Source organism: Crassostrea angulata, chromosome 5 (genome assembly GCF_025612915.1).
Source record: "Crassostrea angulata isolate pt1a10 chromosome 5, ASM2561291v2, whole genome shotgun sequence".
Classification (NCBI taxonomy): Eukaryota; Metazoa; Mollusca; class Bivalvia; order Ostreida; family Ostreidae; genus Magallana; species Magallana angulata.
Genome location: NC_069115.1, coordinates 26,371,333 through 26,391,591, shown reverse-complemented (window position 1 = coordinate 26,391,591; position 20,259 = coordinate 26,371,333). Strand labels below are relative to the sequence as shown.

General features: G+C 32.8%; 1 protein-coding gene across 1 annotated transcript in view; it reads left to right on the top strand.

Moving 5' to 3' along the window:
- The window catches only part of LOC128183148 (nucleoporin Nup37-like), an 80,179-nt gene extending 68,725 nt beyond the window's left edge, over positions 1 to 11,454 (top strand). The window contains exons 6-8 of the mRNA XM_052852039.1: positions 1,688 to 1,823; positions 2,460 to 2,633; positions 11,376 to 11,454. Coding sequence (XP_052707999.1) covers positions 1,688 to 1,823; positions 2,460 to 2,588 — 265 coding nt within the window. The 3' untranslated portion in view covers positions 2,589 to 2,633; positions 11,376 to 11,454. The remainder of the gene's footprint in view (positions 1 to 1,687; positions 1,824 to 2,459; positions 2,634 to 11,375) is intronic.
- Positions 11,455 to 20,259: the final 8,805 nt, after the last annotated feature.

Below are 20,259 nucleotides of genomic sequence, written 5' to 3'. Positions count from 1 at the left end.
AGGGACTTGGACACAATTTGAGCTGAAAATTTTAAATATTATTTTCCATTTTTAATGTTTAGAATGGTTAATATGAGTATTTTTAATGCTTTTTCAAAATTTGAAAATCTGATATTATAAGCAAGATACAGAGTTGGAATTCTTTGTTTTGTAAACAAAGCTCGAACCTTGTTATTGTTTATATATGTGTTTTATTGGTGTAAGTTTCCATCAAATGTTGCTTCCTTCTATTGATAATATATTTTATAAACACATTGAACAACATTGCTTTGTTTCTTACGAGTTATTATGTCAAAGAAATGGTAATTCCATAATTTACATCCTTTGTAAACAAATACAGTCGCACCTGTTTTAAGCGGCCACCTGTGGGACAATGCCAAACTGGCCGCTAAAGACAGGTGGCCTCTTATTCCAGGTTTCAAAATAATGGGGAAAAAAACATCGAGTATTTTCATTTTGGCTCTATTGCACAGATTTATTAATAGCATCTGTAATGGCGGCGTACACAGAGATGGTGAATGCACAGCTCGGAATGCTAAATAAACAGTTTATATTAATTCTAAATGGCCGTTTTAGTTCCATTTATCTATCAAGGGATTAAGAACAAAACATTTTCTGCTAAATTCGCCCAAATGATAATTTTCAAGGGATTAAATGCAGTAAACAAACAGAAGTAGCGTTTCCGTACAAAGGCTACTTACTGAACTACGATAGCCGATGTTTTACCTTTTAAAAAAAGTATCAAAATTCCATTCTTATATATATTAAGAACCCGTTTTATTATCTCAAAGAAATTTTCTAGGAAAAAAGTGCATACTACCGGCTATTTTGCACATGTTAAGCTGTTCAGCGCAAGACTGGCCATATACAATGACTTTGTAATGAAGTATATACGGTAAGTACGTGTCGATATATAAACAACACAAAACAGGTGTTATGATAATCAATTATCACATTAAATCTCAGCAGACTTCAAATAACACAATTATTTGTCATTAACTCATTGTTTGGCTTCTTTCGATACGGGGTCACATGTCAGATTCAAAAGTCATGTGACAAAACAGACAAAATGGCCATTGAAAACAGGCATGTTGAAGCCACGGGACCTAAAAACAGTGGCCGCTGGCCGCGTTAGACAGGTGGCCGCTTAAATCAGTTAAAATATAGTGTAAAACTAAACGGGCGGGAATTAAAACTGGCCGCTCATGGCGGGTGGCCGCTGATTAAAGGTGGCCGTAACAGCAGGTGCGACTGTATAAGACTCGAGTTTTGTTTACATAACAATGAATTCTTCTGTATCTCTCATAACTTTAATTATAACATTTAATTTTGGTCAATCATTCAAACTGTGCAAGTAAATCATTTTATATCTAAAAAACGAAAAATAAAATTTTGATCTAAAATTGTGTCCAAGTCCCTTTAAGTCAAGCGTTTTACTGACTTGAGTATCTATAATGTGCTCCTAAATCCAAAATAAGCAAGCGCACTTACAGAATTTGATTTAATTCATTAAATGATGGAAATGGACAATGTGCAATGTTAAATCAAATACATGTGGGCCTGAGAACCAAGAAATTATTTTTTGTTGGCCTAAAAATCATTAACTATGATTTTCATATAATATGGTAGAGGTGATGCCTCATCTCGGTGAACTCTGCACTCTTTGATTTCATGTTTTTTATTGCAGTCAGCCTTTGGAAAAGAGACAGGCCCACACAGACGGAGTGCAAGACATAAAATGGTGTAAAAGTAATCCAAACTTGCTGGCCACCTCTGGTCGCCCTGGAAGACAAATTAAAGTCTTTAGCACTAGACATCACCAGGTTATGATTTTTATAATCTCTTTCCCAAGTTTTTGCTTCCACCATTTTTGGCTTGATATTTCGATAATCATAAATACCTTTGTGCTCAAACTACGTTCATGCACTAATATGAAAAATGTCCAGATTATCTGTTTTGAAACGCCCCCTCTACCGGTTTAGGTTTCAGTACACATCCAAAAATAGAAAGTCTACAGGGATTTTGCATTGCATCAGCCATTAATAAGCACGGATGATAACGTTGAAAAATTGCGCGAGGTATCTCGATTACTTCCGAATGGAGAAAAGATGTAAACATTTCTTATTATAAATCTCCATAAGAAATTTTTCGTTCCTGTGAACTTTTATAAGTGAAACATGATAATTGTTCAATGAAGATATCTTGGATATATATTCTCTTTTATCGATTTCAACTGTATTTCTTTCAAGGGTATGTGTATTTTTATTTTAAAAATCATCAGAAAGTAATGGAAGCAATAACTTGGGACAGTCTATAATATTCTTACTCAAAGATCACAGTTTTGGGGTAGAACTCTGGAAAAAAATATTCATACAGTTAATATACCAAAATTTTGCAAGAATTTTAAAGCTACTTTTTTAGTTATTTAAAATTATAAAGGTTTTTCCCCAATATTTCAGATGCCATTGAATACATCAATAAAGGTGTCATATGGAGTCAGCTGGCATGCTCAGTTACCTGTATTAGCAGTAGGAGGGGACTCAAAAGTGCATCTGTTCTATATAGAGCCAGCTAAACCTCATTCTTGATACAAAAGTAACATAACTTGATTGAAGGACATTTCAGCTTTACATGTAAGTGCCCTGTATTATAAATCATCTGAGTCTTGATATGAATGTGTTCTCTGTGGTCGTCTGTCATTAAGAGCATGTTCGTTATTATGAAAATTATGACCACTAATTTAAAGATTCTGGTGCTTGACCATGTTGGAAAAAATTTAAACACATTAACTAGCTAATTTTATCTATGTGTCAAGAGTGAGTAGTAATTCATATATTGCACATTTTTTCCGATACATATACCCAAAGTCCAAGCTCCTGTTAAAATTGTTTTATGTAACATAAAAGATATATTACTGCTGATATTGTGAAGTAAATTGAGGTTAAATATTTCAATGCGTTGTCATTTTCACATGTAATAGTGGTTTTACCTTGTTTTGATTTTCGTTTCATTTTGCTTTTTAACTTGGGGAACGATTGCCTGTATTCAGTATTCTAGTATTTGGAATTTTTACGTTTTGACTTTGGTAAATAGACAGTTGATTTGTTTACCTTGGAAATTGATAAAATATGATGCATTAACAACGTATTAAAAAACCATTCATTATTTTCATTGATGGTGATATGTATATACATGTAGGTAAATGAATGATTAAAAAAAAATGGTGCTCTTTCTGATTAAGTGCATTTTCTCTCTACTTTTATTATTTATTAAGAAGAGGGGAAATAAGATGGTGCAACCTCCCATTTGGTTTTGTCATAAAATACAATTTCAAATTTAACATTTTTATACCCCCGCAAACGAAGTTTAGGGGGGTATATTGGTTTCACCCTGTCCGTCTGTCCATCTGTCTGTCTGTCCGTCTGTCTGTAGACGCAACATTGTCCCCCCCCTATAGAATTTTTTATTACTGCATGGAACAGTTTGAAAATTTGTACATATGTTGAACACCATCTGAAGATGTGCACCTGCAATTTTTTTAAGATCAGACAAGATTTAATGATTTTATGACAGTTTTCATTTTCCTTATTCTATATATTGTACACTAATATTGAAAAGTAAGGGAGGTAATCCTTACAGATTTTATTAATTAATTAATAGTATTAAAACACTCTAAAATATATTTATATAAATACATCCAGGATGGAGGTTATTTGTCTTTATGTCTTAATTAATAAAAAAAAATATTTTTTATAAGTATTCTATCAACTGACAAAGCAAAGTTTTTGTTTGTCAATGATAAATTCTTATAGGAGCTAATAAGAACATCAAAGACAAGTGTGGCTGAATTCATTTGTCCCAAGGGAGCCATTATCTGAGCCATGGTTCAGATGGAGCATGTGTTTAGGGGAAATTGATAATCTGTAAAATGGGTGATGGTTTTTGGGCTATTTTAAAACTGTTTCATGTAAACCAAAAGGTCTATCATTATAAGGAAATAAATAATATCATTATTAATAAAGAAGTTAAACTATTTTTAGAGGTTGTTTAAATTTATTTGTCAAGTAAATTGATGAAATGACCCTATTGGGCATTAATTTAAATGAAATTCAAGATTACTGATATGATTGTAGTGTTTTGGCAATTTTAAAATTGTTTGTAATATTAAATTTTCTTTTTTTTTACATATTTTTACAAAGTATGGGAATTATGCTAATGTTTTGGGAGTTCATTAAATTTAATAAGCTCATCAAAGAAAATCATAGTCCTATGGATCAATTTTCTTATATGGAGTTCCATTGTGCCATAGGAGAAAGTGAGGAAAATTTGAAACAACTAATTGCTTCTGTCAAGACTCTTATTAGAAAGATATTGAAAGTTTTATCAACAGAAGAGTATTGCTTGGCTACAGGTATTTCCATTTACTGCAAAGGGAGGGGTTACTGTCATTTTGTTGGTTTATCTTTAAATCAATTAAATTTAAAAAATATATATCATCAGATACATACATTTGTAAATGTATAACTGTTATAGATATGTATTTACAGTGAAATTCTGACAATTTTGATTTTAAATTTTTCTTTGTTAACTAATTTTTTTTTTTTTTTTACAATTCTAGAATTTTTTTTTTGTATGTGTTCCAAACCTTTATTATTCAATTATTTGTCCCATTTGAAATTAGCCTTGCGGGGGTATTAGTCCCATTAGGACAGTTCTAGTTTCAATCAAATATATTTGATATGTTATAAATAAATACAAGTTAACAAAAGGTAATTTTTAACTATGTGCTCTTTCTTTGTTTTAGTGCATGTTTCTTCTGTTTTAATTGTTTATTTACAATTTTCTCTTTACTAATCATTTTTAGCTGAGTCAAGTTTCGAATTATAAGCAAGATACAGAGCTTTGCTCCCAGAAATGAGGTCATGCTTTTGTTCATTCTGAATAGGAAATACCAAGTTTAAAAATCTTAAGTTGAATGTAATTAACTCTTGTGAACAAAATATTGACTTAAATCAAGCAGAATTGTGAGTTCTGTATCTTGCTTATAATTCTACGATTGACGCTGAAATTTTTGAACAGCACTAATGACAATCATGTGAAAATGATAACTTGGTATATTTTTGCTCAGGGAAAATATAAGTACCGCGATATTATGAGACACCGGTATAAACATTTCGAAATTGAATAATACTTGGAAATGTTGTAAGGTGAGTGATGTGGTCCATGAGCCTCTTGTTTATTTTTATTGGGGTATTTTGTCAAGACAGTAGTTTCTTTATCTATTATATTAGATATAAAACTAAGTTAAACTTTGATGCATGGTAGACAATTAATGATTAAAAATGTGCAGAAAAGATTTTTTAAAAGGGAAGACGGGAGGGCGGCTGCCAAAATGGTACCCCTATTGTATGGATAGCTCCTCCTACAGTTTTCAAGGTCGGAAGTTGTTGTTTTGCAGATCAATTTTAGATGTATCAGAAAGGTGTAAATTACTTTGATTTTGATTTTTGATAATTTATAAAATATCACATGTTGAACTTGGTAATTTTTTCGCATGATATTGCATATAGGGTATCCCTATTGTACGGATAAGTCCTCCTACAGTTTTCAAGATTGGAAGTTGTTGTTTTGCAGATCAATTGTGCATATATAATAGAGATGTGCATATTATTTTCATTTTTGATAATTTTTGAAAAAAATATCACCTGTTGAACTTGGTCATTTTTTCGCATAATATTGCATATAGAGTACTAGTACCCCATTTCTCTGGATTGGTAGTATTTGTTAATTCAGGGTTGACAAATAGTTAATAGATACTGATCACACTAAAGAAAACCAGTTTTCCCCTTGTTTTCAGTTGATTCAGCGTTGTATTTGACTCTGGACTAGTAGTGTTTTGTAATTTAGGGTTGACAAATGGTTTATGGATACTGATCACACAAAAGAAAATCGGGTTTACCTTGTTTTCAATCAAATATATTTGATATGTTATAAATAAATACAAGTTAACAAAAGGTAATTTTTAGCTCACCTGAACCGAAGGTTCAAGTGAGCTTTTCTGATCACCCGTTGTCCGTCGTCCGTCCGTCCGTCCGTCTGTCCGTCCGTCTGTAAACTTTTCACATTTTCAACTTCTTCTCAAAAACCACTGGGCCAAATTTAACCAAATTTGGTACAAAGCATCCTTATGGAAAGGGGATTATAAATTGTTAAAATAAAGGGCACAGCCCTTTTTAAAAGGGAGATAATTGCGAAACAGTCAGTATAGGGTGCATGTCTTTAAAAATCTTCTTCTCAAGAACCACTGCACCAGAAATGCCAATATTTACACAAAAGCTTGTATATATAGTGAAGATTCTAAATTGTAAAAATCGTGACCCTCGGACCAAAACTGGGGCCCCAGGCGGGGTTCAAAGTTTAACATAGAAATACATAGGAAAATGTTTAAAAAATCTTCTTCTCAAGAACCACTGCACCAGAAATGCCAATATTTACACAAAAGCTTGTATATATAGTGAAGATTCTAAATTGTAAAAATCGTGACCCTCGGACCAAAACTGGGGCCCCAGGCGGGGTTCAAAGTTTAACATATATAGAAATACATAGGAAAATGATTAAAAAATCTTCTTCTCAAGAACCACTGCACCAGAAATGCCAATATTTACACAAAAGCTTGTATACATAGTGAAGATTCTAAATTGTAAAAATCGTGACCCTCGGACCAAAACTGGAGCCCCAGGCGGGGTTCAAAGTTTAACATAGAAATACATAGGAAAATGTTTAAAAAATCTTCTTCTCAAGAACCACTGCACCAGGAATGCCAATATTTACACAAAAGCTTGTATACAAAGTGAAGATTCTAAATTGTAAAAATCGTGACCCTCGGACCAAAACTGGGGCCCCAGGCGGGGTTCAAAGTTTAACATAGAAATACATAGGAAAATGTTTAAAAAATCTTCTTCTCAAGAACCACTGCACCAGAAATGCCAATATTTACACAAAAGCTTGTATATATAGTGAAGATTCTAAATTGTAAAAATCGTGACCCTCGGACCAAAACTGGGGCCCCAGGCGGGGATCAAAATTTAACATAGAACTACATATGAAAAATGTTTAAAAATTTTCTTCTCAAGAACCACTTCACCAAAAATAACAATACATACACAAAAGGTTGTATATATAGTGAAGATTGTAAAAATCGTGACCCCCGAACAAAAGTGGGGCCCCAGGAGGGGTTTAGATTTTAACATATATAGGAAAATGTTTTAAAATCTTCTCAAGAACCATCGTGCAACTGTTTGGGATATTACTATGCATACATGTACATCCTTAAATAATGTAGATTCAAAAAATTGTAACTCCCGGACAATTGATGGGCACCAAGAGGGGTTCAAAATTTAAACATTTTAAAAAACAAAGGAAAAGTTTAAAAATTTTCTTCTCAAGAACTACAATGTTTAAGTTAGTGGAATATCTATGCATGCATCCTTCGCTTATGTAGATTCCTAATTCGTAAAATCTTGACCCCCGGGCCAATAATGGGGCCCCAAGATGGGGTCAAAGTTTATTATAGAAATATAAAGGTAACAGGTTAAAAAATCTTCTTCTCGAGAACTACAATGCTTCAATTTGTGAGATTACTATCATGCATACAACCTTGGATAATGAAGGTTCGACAGTTTTAAAATAGTGACCCCTGGACTAATACTAGGGACCCAAGATGGGTTTAAAGTTAAATGTAGAAGTACCGGTATATATGGAAAATGTTTAAAAATCTTCTTTTCGAGAACTACAATGCATCAATTTGTCAGATAACTATGTAAGCACCCTCAAATAGTGTAAATAAAAGCCGTGACCTCAATCTAATACTGGGGCCCCAAGAGGTGTTCAAAGTTTAGCATAGAAATATAGAGGGAAAATGTTGAAAAATCTTTTTCTAGGGAACCATAATGCTTCAGCTTGTGAGATAACTATGCAAGCATCCTTAAATAATGTAGGTTCCAAATAATTAAAACTTTAGCACTGGACTAATACTGTGGCCCCAAAAGGGGTTCAAAGTTTAACATAGAAAGATATATTGAAAATGTTTTTAAAAAGTTCTTCTCGAGAACTATAATGCTACAGTTTGTGAGATTACTATGCAAGGATCCTCAAATTGTGTAAACTCTAATGTAGTGGAACCAAGAGTTATCTTTCTTAATGTTCTGTACAGTCTGAGAGTTATTCCTCTTGAAGTGGAACTCTTCTACGTTCAGTTTTTCAGGTTGTGTACGTGCGGTCCCACCGCAGTGCTACACATTTTCATTCCTATGTTACTATTTATGTTGTTCAAGCCAACCATAAACCTCGGACCATTACTGGGTCCCCAGAAAGGGGTTCAATGTTTAAAATAGAAAAAGCATATGCTACGAAATGTAATGTTACAAGGAACTGCTGTTCAGGTGAGCGATGTGGCCCATGGGCCTCTTGTTGACTATGTGCTCTTTCTTTGTTTTAGTGCATGTTTCTTCTGTTTTAATTGTTTATTTACAATTTTCTCTTTACTAATCATTTTTAGCTGAGTCAAGTTTCGAATTATAAGCAAGATACAGAGCTTTGCTCCCAGAAATGAGGTCATGCTTTTGTTCATTCTGAATAGGAAATACCAAGTTTAAAAATCTTAAGTTGAATGTAATTAACTCTTGTGAACAAAATATTGACTTAAATCAAGCAGAATTGTGAGTTCTGTATCTTGCTTATAATTCTACGATTGACGCTGAAATTTTTGAACAGCACTAATGACAATCATGTGAAAATGATAACTTGGTATATTTTTGCTCAGGGAAAATATAAGTACCGCGATATTATGAGACACCGGTATAAACATTTCGAAATTGAATAATACTTGGAAATGTTGTAAGGTGAGTGATGTGGTCCATGAGCCTCTTGTTTATTTTTATTGGGGTATTTTGTCAAGACAGTAGTTTCTTTATCTATTATATTAGATATAAAACTAAGTTAAACTTTGATGCATGGTAGACAATTAATGATTAAAAATGTGCAGAAAAGATTTTTTTAAAGGGAAGACGGGAGGGCGGCTGCCAAAATGGTACCCCTATTGTATGGATAGCTCCTCCTACAGTTTTCAAGGTCGGAAGTTGTTGTTTTGCAGATCAATTTTAGATGTATCAGAAAGGTGTAAATTACTTTGATTTTGATTTTTGATAATTTATAAAATATCACATGTTGAACTTGGTAATTTTTTCGCATGATATTGCATATAGGGTATCCCTATTGTACGGATAAGTCCTCCTACAGTTTTCAAGATTGGAAGTTGTTGTTTTGCAGATCAATTGTGCATATATAATAGAGATGTGCATATTATTTTCATTTTTGATAATTTTTGAAAAAAATATCACCTGTTGAACTTGGTCATTTTTTCGCATAATATTGCATATAGAGTACTAGTACCCCATTTCTCTGGATTGGTAGTATTTGTTAATTCAGGGTTGACAAATAGTTAATAGATACTGATCACACTAAAGAAAACCAGTTTTCCCCTTGTTTTCAGTTGATTCAGCGTTGTATTTGACTCTGGATTAGTAGTGTTTTGTAATTTAGGGTTGACAAATGGTTTATGGATACTGATCACACAAAAGAAAATCGGGTTTACCTTGTTTTCAATCAAATATATTTGATATGTTATAAATAAATACAAGTTAACAAAAGGTAATTTTTAACTATGTGCTCTTTCTTTGTTTTAGTGCATGTTTCTTCTGTTTTAATTGTTTATTTACAATTTTCTCTTTACTAATCATTTTTAGCTGAGTCAAGTTTCGAATTATAAGCAAGATACAGAGCTTTGCTCCCAGAAATGAGGTCATGCTTTTGTTCATTCTGAATAGGAAATACCAAGTTTAAAAATCTTAAGTTGAATGTAATTAACTCTTGTGAACAAAATATTGACTTAAATCAAGCAGAATTGTGAGTTCTGTATCTTGCTTATAATTCTACGATTGACGCTGAAATTTTTGAACAGCACTAATGACAATCATGTGAAAATGATAACTTGGTATATTTTTGCTCAGGGAAAATATAAGTACCGCGATATTATGAGACACCGGTATAAACATTTCGAAATTGAATAATACTTGGAAATGTTGTAAGGTGAGTGATGTGGTCCATGAGCCTCTTGTTTATTTTTATTGGGGTATTTTGTCAAGACAGTAGTTTCTTTATCTATTATATTAGATATAAAACTAAGTTAAACTTTGATGCATGGTAGACAATTAATGATCAAAAATGTGCAGAAAAGATTTTTTAAAAGGGAAGACGGGAGGGCGGCTGCCAAAATGGTACCCCTATTGTATGGATAGCTCCTCCTACAGTTTTCAAGGTCGGAAGTTGTTGTTTTGCAGATCAATTTTAGATGTATCAGAAAGGTGTAAATTACTTTGATTTTGATTTTTGATAATTTATAAAATATCACATGTTGAACTTGGTAATTTTTTCGCATGATATTGCATATAGGGTATCCCTATTGTACGGATAAGTCCTCCTACAGTTTTCAAGATTGGAAGTTGTTGTTTTGCAGATCAATTGTGCATATATAATAGAGATGTGCATATTATTTTCATTTTTGATAATTTTTGAAAAAAATATCACCTGTTGAACTTGGTCATTTTTTCGCATAATATTGCATATAGAGTACTAGTACCCCATTTCTCTGGATTGGTAGTATTTGTTAATTCAGGGTTGACAAATAGTTAATAGATACTGATCACACTAAAGAAAACCAGTTTTCCCCTTGTTTTCAGTTGATTCAGCGTTGTATTTGACTCTGGATTAGTAGTGTTTTGTAATTTAGGGTTGACAAATGGTTTATGGATACTGATCACACAAAAGAAAATCGGGTTTACCTTGTTTTCAGGTGTGTGTTTTTTTGTTTTTGTTTTGTTTTAATTTTCCATAATTTATTTCAATTTTCAACAGCAATGCAATATCAAATATAGCTTAAACAGTGGTATTACACAAGATATAACGTAAATATATACAATCTTTTCCACAAAGACAAGGGATTTACATGTATAGTCCAATCCATAGTCCATTGAATCCCTTGTCTTCCAACTGGAGGACTGCACCCCCCAGAATGTGGAATAAAAATTGATGAATGCATAAAGTTACACATACCTTGTTTTCAGTTGAGTCTGCGGTGTATTTGACTATTGTTTTTATATTAGTTTTGTTTCTTCATTTGATTCTACTTTGTGTTTAATTACATTGTCAATATTCTGCAGGCTTGCTATGTATACTCAAGTAACATACTCTTTAACAGAAACCAACTAGACTGATTTACTGTTATGATTTGATACAATCAAACTTATTTTTTATTACAGATGAAGAAAAATGAAGCTGTTGGCATTGTGTAAAAAAAACAGAAATAGGAAATACTGCATTAAATTGATTGAAAATGAATACTTTTTGTGTTTCGATTTTTTAATGTGTGAATAAAACGGCAAATAGAAACAATATACCTCAGCTTTAAAACTACATCGCTGCTAAGGTTCAGTGTAAGAAAGAATGATTGATGCAAAACAATATTAACAGTACGTTCCCGATTTTGCAATCATGTGCTTTCAATTTATTTTATCGATAAATCCTTAAATTGGTGACGGTCATGACAGAGTAAACTATGAACATATAGTCTTTAGATTAAATTCGAGAGCATGTAGAAGAAATTCTAAATACTAATGTTTTGTTTCTGGAGCAGATGAATTTGTAGAATTTTTATTGCATTATATTGTAGAATAATAATTCAGAAACATGTAAACACGAAAAAAAATCAAGTGGTAAGAGCTTACCTAATGAAGGTTTACGGAAAAAAATTACACAAATGCAAGGAATTAAAATAAATCTTCAGAAATGTTTCAAGATTTGGAAGATTTTTTTTAAAGTGAACTACAGGGTGATCCATAAATTTTGATACTATTTTAAAACTTAATAAAACTCTTATCCGATGAGGTAAACTTTTAAAACATGTATCATTCTAATCTCCAGTGACTAAAACTTCATTGCATTTGTAATGTACGGAAAAGAAGAAAAGACATCATAAAATTGGTGTTGAGTTTTTCATAATAGCCCATCTTTACCAAATGGCTACAAATTCAGACACTGTACTTTGAGACTAGTTCACTTGGAAATGTAATCTGTTCTATGATGAACTGAATTTTTCAGACATATAAAAACTTTTTTAATAGTAGTAGGGTAGTAAAGAATCATCATACCACCATACAGGCTTATATAGTGAAAGAAGAACGAAGGACAACTATGGATAACATTCAAAGAAAATCAAGATCTCTGTTTTGAACTGATCATCTGAATCTGCTGAATATGTTAGCAAGAAGTGTATTCAATGATATCCAAAATAACAGTATTGTGAATAATAGCAGATTATGTATCCTAAACACAGCCAGAATGGTTGTGTGGTTTTAAACAAAATTGAGGAATATTCATTTCCTTTAGAGGTGAGCCCTGATGATAAGTTACTGCTGCGCTACTCATAACCCTAGTGTAAACCTTGGGCGAGTCTTTCATTTGATGTTATTGAATGATTGAGTTATTAAATTCATCCTTAAAATCTTAAATATTAGAGCTGCTAAATTAATGAAATTTGAAGTGTAAAACAGGGTACGATGGCAATTTGTTATAAAAACTATATTTTTTTAATTGTACCTGCAAATCGAAAAACGTCTAGCAAACCTTAAGACATAATTCTGCTATTTTAATGCTAATATTTAATTTCCCATTTCTGCTACGTAAAGCACGCAAACTGCACTTGATCTACATAACATAAAACTGTATTCCTTGTATATTTATACGGTTTGTTTCACTAAATATAAATTGGTTCCTTGAAACTGCAGTGGGCATTCAAAACAGTATCAGATATTTTGGATAACCCTGTATAAATCTAATGGTGTTTACTTACAAAAATGTATGCAGACTCGCTATCCAAGCGTTTTATTGAAAGCTTGCTATGCGACAAAGCGCATGAAAAAGTAAAACGTGACAGACGGACGGGGGGACGGAACAGGGTAACAACAATATACCCGAACTTTCTTTAGAAAGAATAAGTTTTATGCATGACATTTAACTTTATGACAATCCGAATAAACAACACCCTTCAAAAATGTTTCTTTATTACTTGCTCACCAGTTTACCAGTTCACCAGTTGTTGAAATTGGTTGGATGAAATCTCATGAGAACTCTTGTGCTTTGAAAGATTTGATCACATGACCAACCAAGTTAATATCCCGGCGTCGGGTGATTTTTTAGCTCACCGAGACGAAGTCAAGGAGAGCTTATGCTATACCCTCGGCGTCGGCGTCGGCGGTGGCGTCGGCGTCCGGACCTGGTTAAAGTTTTTGTTGCAGGTCCTGTATCTAAGCTATTACTTGTCCTGTCTTCACCAAACTTGCATGGATGATGCATCTGGACCTACTTATGGACTTGAAAGACTTGGATGCTGAATCTGGGTCCTAAATTTCAGATGCTGGAGGAGGTTAAGGTTTTTGGACCAGGTTAAAGTGTTTGTTGCAGGTGCCCATTGATAGCAATATCTAAGTTACTACTGGTCCTAACTTCACCAAACTTGTATGGATGATGCGTCTTATGATACTGATGCACCTGACAAGCTTGAATGCTGAATATGAGCAATAGGTTTCGGATGCTGGAAGAGGTTAAGGTTTTTAGAGTTGGTTAAAGTTTTTGTTGCATGTGCCCTCTGATGATTATATCTTAGTTACTACTGGTCCTAACTTCACCAAATGTATGGATGGTGCGTCTTATGATACTGATGCACCTGATAAGCTTGAATGCTGAATCTGAGCAATAGGATTCGGATGCTGGAGGAGGTTAAGGTTTTAAGAGCTGGTTAAATAAAGTTTTTGAAACAGGTGCCCTCTGATGATGATATCTTAGTTATTACTTGTCCTTACTTCACCAGACTTCCATGGATGGTGTGTCTTATGATACTGATGCACCTGACAGGCTTGAATGCTGAGTGTGAGCCATAGGTTTCGGATGCTGGATAAAGTTAAGTTTTTTGGAACAGGTCACATGTTTAATAGATTATAGTACTATTTCAAACTTGCATAGTTGATTTAACTGTAATATGAATGAATCGCAGAGGTAGCTTCAGATGCAGAGCTTGATCTCCCTTATCAAGGATGCTAAAAAATTAATCTTAGTTGTTACAGGTCCTAACTTCACCAAACTTGAATGGATGGTGTGTCTTATGATACAGATGCACCTGACAGGCATGGATGCTGAATCTGAGCCATAGGTTGCGGATGCTGGAGGAAGTAAAGGTTTTAATTGGTAGTGCCCTCTGATGAAGATATCTTAGTTATTACTTGTCCAAACTTCACCAAACTTGCATGGATGATGCGTCTTATGATACCAATGCACCTGATGGGTTTGAATGCTGAATCTTAGTCATAGGTTTCGGATGCTGGATGATGAGGTTTAGATTTTTGAACAGGTCACATGTTTTATAGATGAAAGCTTGCATAGTTGATTTAACTTTATTATAAATTAAACGCAGAGGTTGCTTCAGATGCAGAGCCTGATCTCCATTATCAAGGATGCTAAAGAAATCTCCTACCTCACTCAAACCAGATCGATAGATAGATGTGTTTGTTGATAAATGATATAACATGATTCCTATGATATAGTATTGTATGATATGAAACAATATTGTTTGATATGATACAATATGATATAATATGTTATATTATAAAAAGTTATACGATACAATATGATATTGTATCAATTTTTTGGATATTTTATGATATGATATTGTATCATGATATTGTTATGTATAGTATTGTATATTATGATACAATATTGTATAATATTATATTGTATTTTTAATTTATTATTTTATCAAATGATAGAATTACATAAGATATTGCAAAATATTATATTGTATCCTATGATACAATATTGTATATTCTATAATATTGTATCATACAATATTTATAATATGATTTTGGTTTCAGTAATATAGAATTATATCACATGAAATTGTATTATATGATATTGTAATATTATATAATATTGTATCATACGATATTGTATGATATGATATTGGTTTATATGATATATTATCATATCACATGAAATTGTATTATATGATATTGTAATATATATTATTGTGTCATATGATACAATATGTATAATATAATAATGTATTTTATAATATTTTACTTTATCACATAATATTGTATCATTTGATAAGATACAATGTTGGAATCAAATTATATTGTATTATATGATATAATATCATATTATGTATCAAATATGTTTCAGTGTCATTCAATACAATATCATACTATATTATACAATATAATATCATGTTTCAATGTTATGATGTATTATGTAATATGATATTGTAATATAATACTATATTGTATTATATTTTATGATATTGTATTATGTGATCAAATACAATAAGGTATAACGTAATACAATGTTATATAATACGTTACAATATCATATCTCATTATTGTTTATTACGGTATTTTATTGTATTATATGATATATATTATAAATATGACATGATGCAATCTTTAATTTTATATCATTGAATTGATTAACATATGAACATATGATTATCATAAAAAAAATTATCAGATGATATACAATATTTTGTCAAAACAGAATCCATGAATATCCAAGATCATAAAGTATGATTTTCATATAAAATGATAAAGGTGGTCTTATGAAGGTGATGTCTCATAAGGGTGATGCTCCGTCTCGGTGAGCTTAGTAATCTATGATTACCTATGTTTAACATGCTGTTTTTAGTATAGTATGCATATTGTGCAGGAAGTTGCCTACACTACAGAAATATTAATGAATGAAGAACTCGTGAATAATTCATGAAAGTACTGTGCAATCGCTAAGAAAAAGGTTTATGCACATCATTTTAAGGTTGGTTTATTTAACCAACCAACAATGAGTGTGTGTTACACATTATTTTAATAGGGAAAATATATCGTCTTAAGCCCTTGGACGGTTTAACTATATTTTCAATAAGAATATTGAATGTTGAATTATTGTAAATAATTTGTTAAATCTGCATGGTCTAATTTTTTGGATATTACAGTATCAAATAATTTTCCATACAAACCAATATCTTAAAAAGTTATATACTTTTGCCTATTTACACCAGCAAAAATGATCTCTTTTCAAAGATAGAAATATTCAATATAAATGCACATACTTAGCATATTATTACTTATTAGGTTAGTTACTGACTCACTACGGAAATATATTGGGTTGATTAATCTCATAGATGGCGAGGCGAAGCCGAGCCTTCTATGAGATTGATCAACCCAATATATTTCCGTAGTGAGTCAGTAACTAACCTAATAAGTGTTTTGTTTTCTCGAGGACTATCAAGCTACATATTTATTCACAAATAGCGATGATCTGCGCAAAGCCATGTACAAGATGCCTTACATCTCGTCCAATTTAACTCATTTAAACTCTTTAAAATTTTCAATCTCACCTTTCAAATACTCTTTCAAAATCTTTCCTTCACCCATGTTTACTTACAATGTGTTGTTGCTATTCAATTTTAAATGTTTTCTCTCTTTCCTGCAGAGATTTGAGCAAATTTCGACGCTGCCATTTTGTTCTGCTCCAGACAAAACAATGTGACGTCAATATTCTAAGGGCAACTACTCTAATTTTAAAGAATTTTAAAGGGCAACTACTCCAAATACTTTAAGAACTTACGGCATGCAGTTTGTGTATAAAATACTATGAAATGTCGAAATGAGTAAGCGAAGCGTCAACCAATAACGGCCATATTGCCTAATATTATTTCTCACAGAACAAATATAGAGATATATGAGGCAATCACGTGCTATGTTTAAACCAATGAAAATGTGACATTTCAGTCCAAGGGAAAACAACCATTGTTTTAAAGTGTTCACAAATTTTGATATAGAATCAGACCAAGCAGCTTTAACTTGCAGAAAATCGGTTGCCTTATTTAAATTGATCATCATAGATAAATTGAGCTAATGTAAAACTTGCAACAGAACTGTCGACACCTCTGAAAGAAATCCGAGCATGTAAAATAATGTTAAAAAGTATATTTAACATGTAACAGTTAGATTATAGCAAGTTTAGCCGATATATGCACTATATAAAGTGTGTTTTGATGATGTAGGACAACTGTATATTGCATCATAAGCGATTTTTAAGCCCCCCCCCCCTTTTCGAAGAAGAAAGGGCATATTGCTTTGTTGCTGTACGTCAATCGGTTGTCAGTCCACCAACAGTTTGTGTTCATTTTCTTTGCAGAGGTTGCACGTACTAAAATGAAACTTAATTAGAATACAGATTTATCATAAGAATATTGTGACCCACGAAAAATGTACAAGTCGATCGGTATTCGTTTTACAAGATTTATTAAAACTCCGCAAACTTATTACACTATTCGGCGAGGTCGGGAGTCGGTGGTACGAGCGCCTTGACCGTCGCTCTCCAACTGCCGAATAATTGAACATGGCAACCAAATACATATTGATAACAAAACATTTTTAACAATAGATAATAATAGAAAAGTAAATATAGAGCGTTACTTCAATTAACGGATTACTAAGATAAACTGAGAGTCAATAAAGGGTGTCCGGATCAAAGTCACTGAACGCCAGTGACAGGGGAAAAGGTGTCATGTCCAAGGGGAACATTTCACACGGTGATAATATCTAGGTCAAGTTCTGTTTTGGGTATGATCGAGCATTTTTTAACAGAGTTATGCTCCTTGGACTTAAAGAATGGAAATTATTTGCAGTTTTTGTTTATTTTTTTTTTCGCCATACTAAAATGAAATTTGAAATATAGATTTATCATAAGGATATTTAACAAAGGTTGAACAAATTATTTATTGATTTTCATGTAAACGTGTTTTTGCCGAAGATGTGATGTAGAGGATTTGTGCAACCTATAAATTCTTAAACTTTTTAGCTTAAGCGCGTCAAACATGTACTTGATCAAACCAGATTGTACTGGTAGATGACTACTATTGATTTTAACTTCAAAAGGTCAATCGCTCCTTTAAGATAAGCAATATGAATATATGCAAAGCAAATTAGATCTGTCAACCGTTATCTGAACTGGAAGAAAATACAAACAATACAAGTATATATCACTATTATGTAATGCCTGATTTAATGTGCACTAGTAATCCCATGTATTTATTAAAAGTTCGAATAACACGTGTTCGTGTTTATTTACACCTGTAATCTATTGGTTAGTGGTTGGTCACCTTGTCATGTGACATTTAAATATTCATTGCAAGAATTTTAACTGACCGAGGTTTGCGTGGAAAGTTATATATAACCATTCGAAGGCTCTTTTCAGTGCAGATAACATCTTTTTTCACTCTGTCTCTCTCTCTCTTTCCACGGAATATGGGCGATTCGGGTGATGAATATAGACATAGATAAATTACCAAAAGACAGCACAGGATGAACTTCTTCACTGGAAATTTCGGACATTGTCAAACTCTTCACGGGAGTAATACAGTCTCAATTCAAGACGTTCTCGGGACAATCGAGAGCGGAGAAGTCAGAATCCATGTCGAAGAAACTCAAAGAAAACTCTCTACATAAGATTAAGTCTGAAGGTAACTGAGTTCAGTTTGAGTTTAACACCGATTTGTTAGAAGGTTTAGAGAAATTAGAGTCGAGAGCGTTCGACTTGAAGGATTCCGAGTCATTGAGCATTATTTCCGGGTTAAGTAAAAAATTGAAAACTCGTCAGAAACATACGCATAGCCGACTCGTCACCCGCCGGATGGAAAACCGTCAACGAATATCAGTGCAATGAAATCGCAGACAACTCTGATGATGAAAAGAAGATTCGCAGCGCTGAAAACAGGGCACTTGGACACCAGAAACAGAATAAGAGATTTCAGCCATACGCGATACACAAAACACCTCCAGCGGCGGCAGCGGGATCCCCAGCTCAACTGGCTTTTCCTGGTGTCTCTAATTCTTTTCAGCCATATCCTGCGTTTCAACAGCAGCAACAGCAGCCATTTCTCTACGGCCAGAGCAGAAACAAACAGTCAAACAGGCAGTCTATGCCGTATGACGTCTGTTTCAACTGCTTTGAAACAGGGCACTGGAAGTCCAACTGTCCAAAGGGAAGGCCACACAAAGTCAATGATAAGTATGCAGGTTGTTCAAATTGTGTTGAGGGAAAAAGTAAAACGGAATGTAGTATAAAACATAGTTTAAAAAAGCATTGCAAAAAATGGGAAGAGATTGGGGCTTTTCAATATATATTGAAAGTAATTTATTCTGGTTATGAAATTCCTTTTGTCTCTAATCCACCGCATATGCTTGTTCGAAACAATAAATCTGCAACAAACAACGCTGACTTTGTCACATCAGAAATATCTCAATTTATTAAGACAGGCTGTGTTGTAGAAGTTACACATAGACAATATATTGTAAGTCCTTTCAGCGTAGCAGAGAACAGGTCGAAAAAGAGGTTGATACTAGATTTGAGTCGACTTATAATTATGTTAAATATGAACAAAATAAGTTTGAAGATTGGAAAACAGCTATGGATTATTTTGAAAAAGATTGTTATTGCCTAAAATTCGATCTCAAATCTGGCTATCATCATATAGATGGTAAGTTTTATTGTTATACTGTCCTGCCATTCGGCTAGTCATCTGCTCCATTCATTTTTACGAAATGTCTTAGACCTACTGTCAAATTTTGGAGAAAGAGGGGTATAAAGATAGTACTTTACCTAGATGATGGTTTTGTATTTGCTCCATCCAAACATTAATGTTTGTCAGTTTCTGAATTTATACAAAACATGTACAGCTTATCAGAATTTGCACTACTCATCAATTTTGTAAAATCTATATTTTACCCAACGCAGAATTTAGAATGGTTAGGAATTTTGTGAGATTCAAAGTCTTTTTCTGTTTCAGTGCACACAAGACGTATTGACGACAATTTTTTCTTCAATTCTTCATGTATAATTATATGGTATTGAGAGAAATAAACTGAACTGAACTACCCTTTAAAGATTTTACTCGCAATTAAAACTCTCATCTCATTGTTTAAAAAAATTCTGAAACGATTACACAAACTGTGTTTGGCGATTAGTTTTCCTTAAACATTTTCAAAATATCGTCCGGTCTTTTTCAAAACATCTGCATACAAGCTTTCAATCACAACA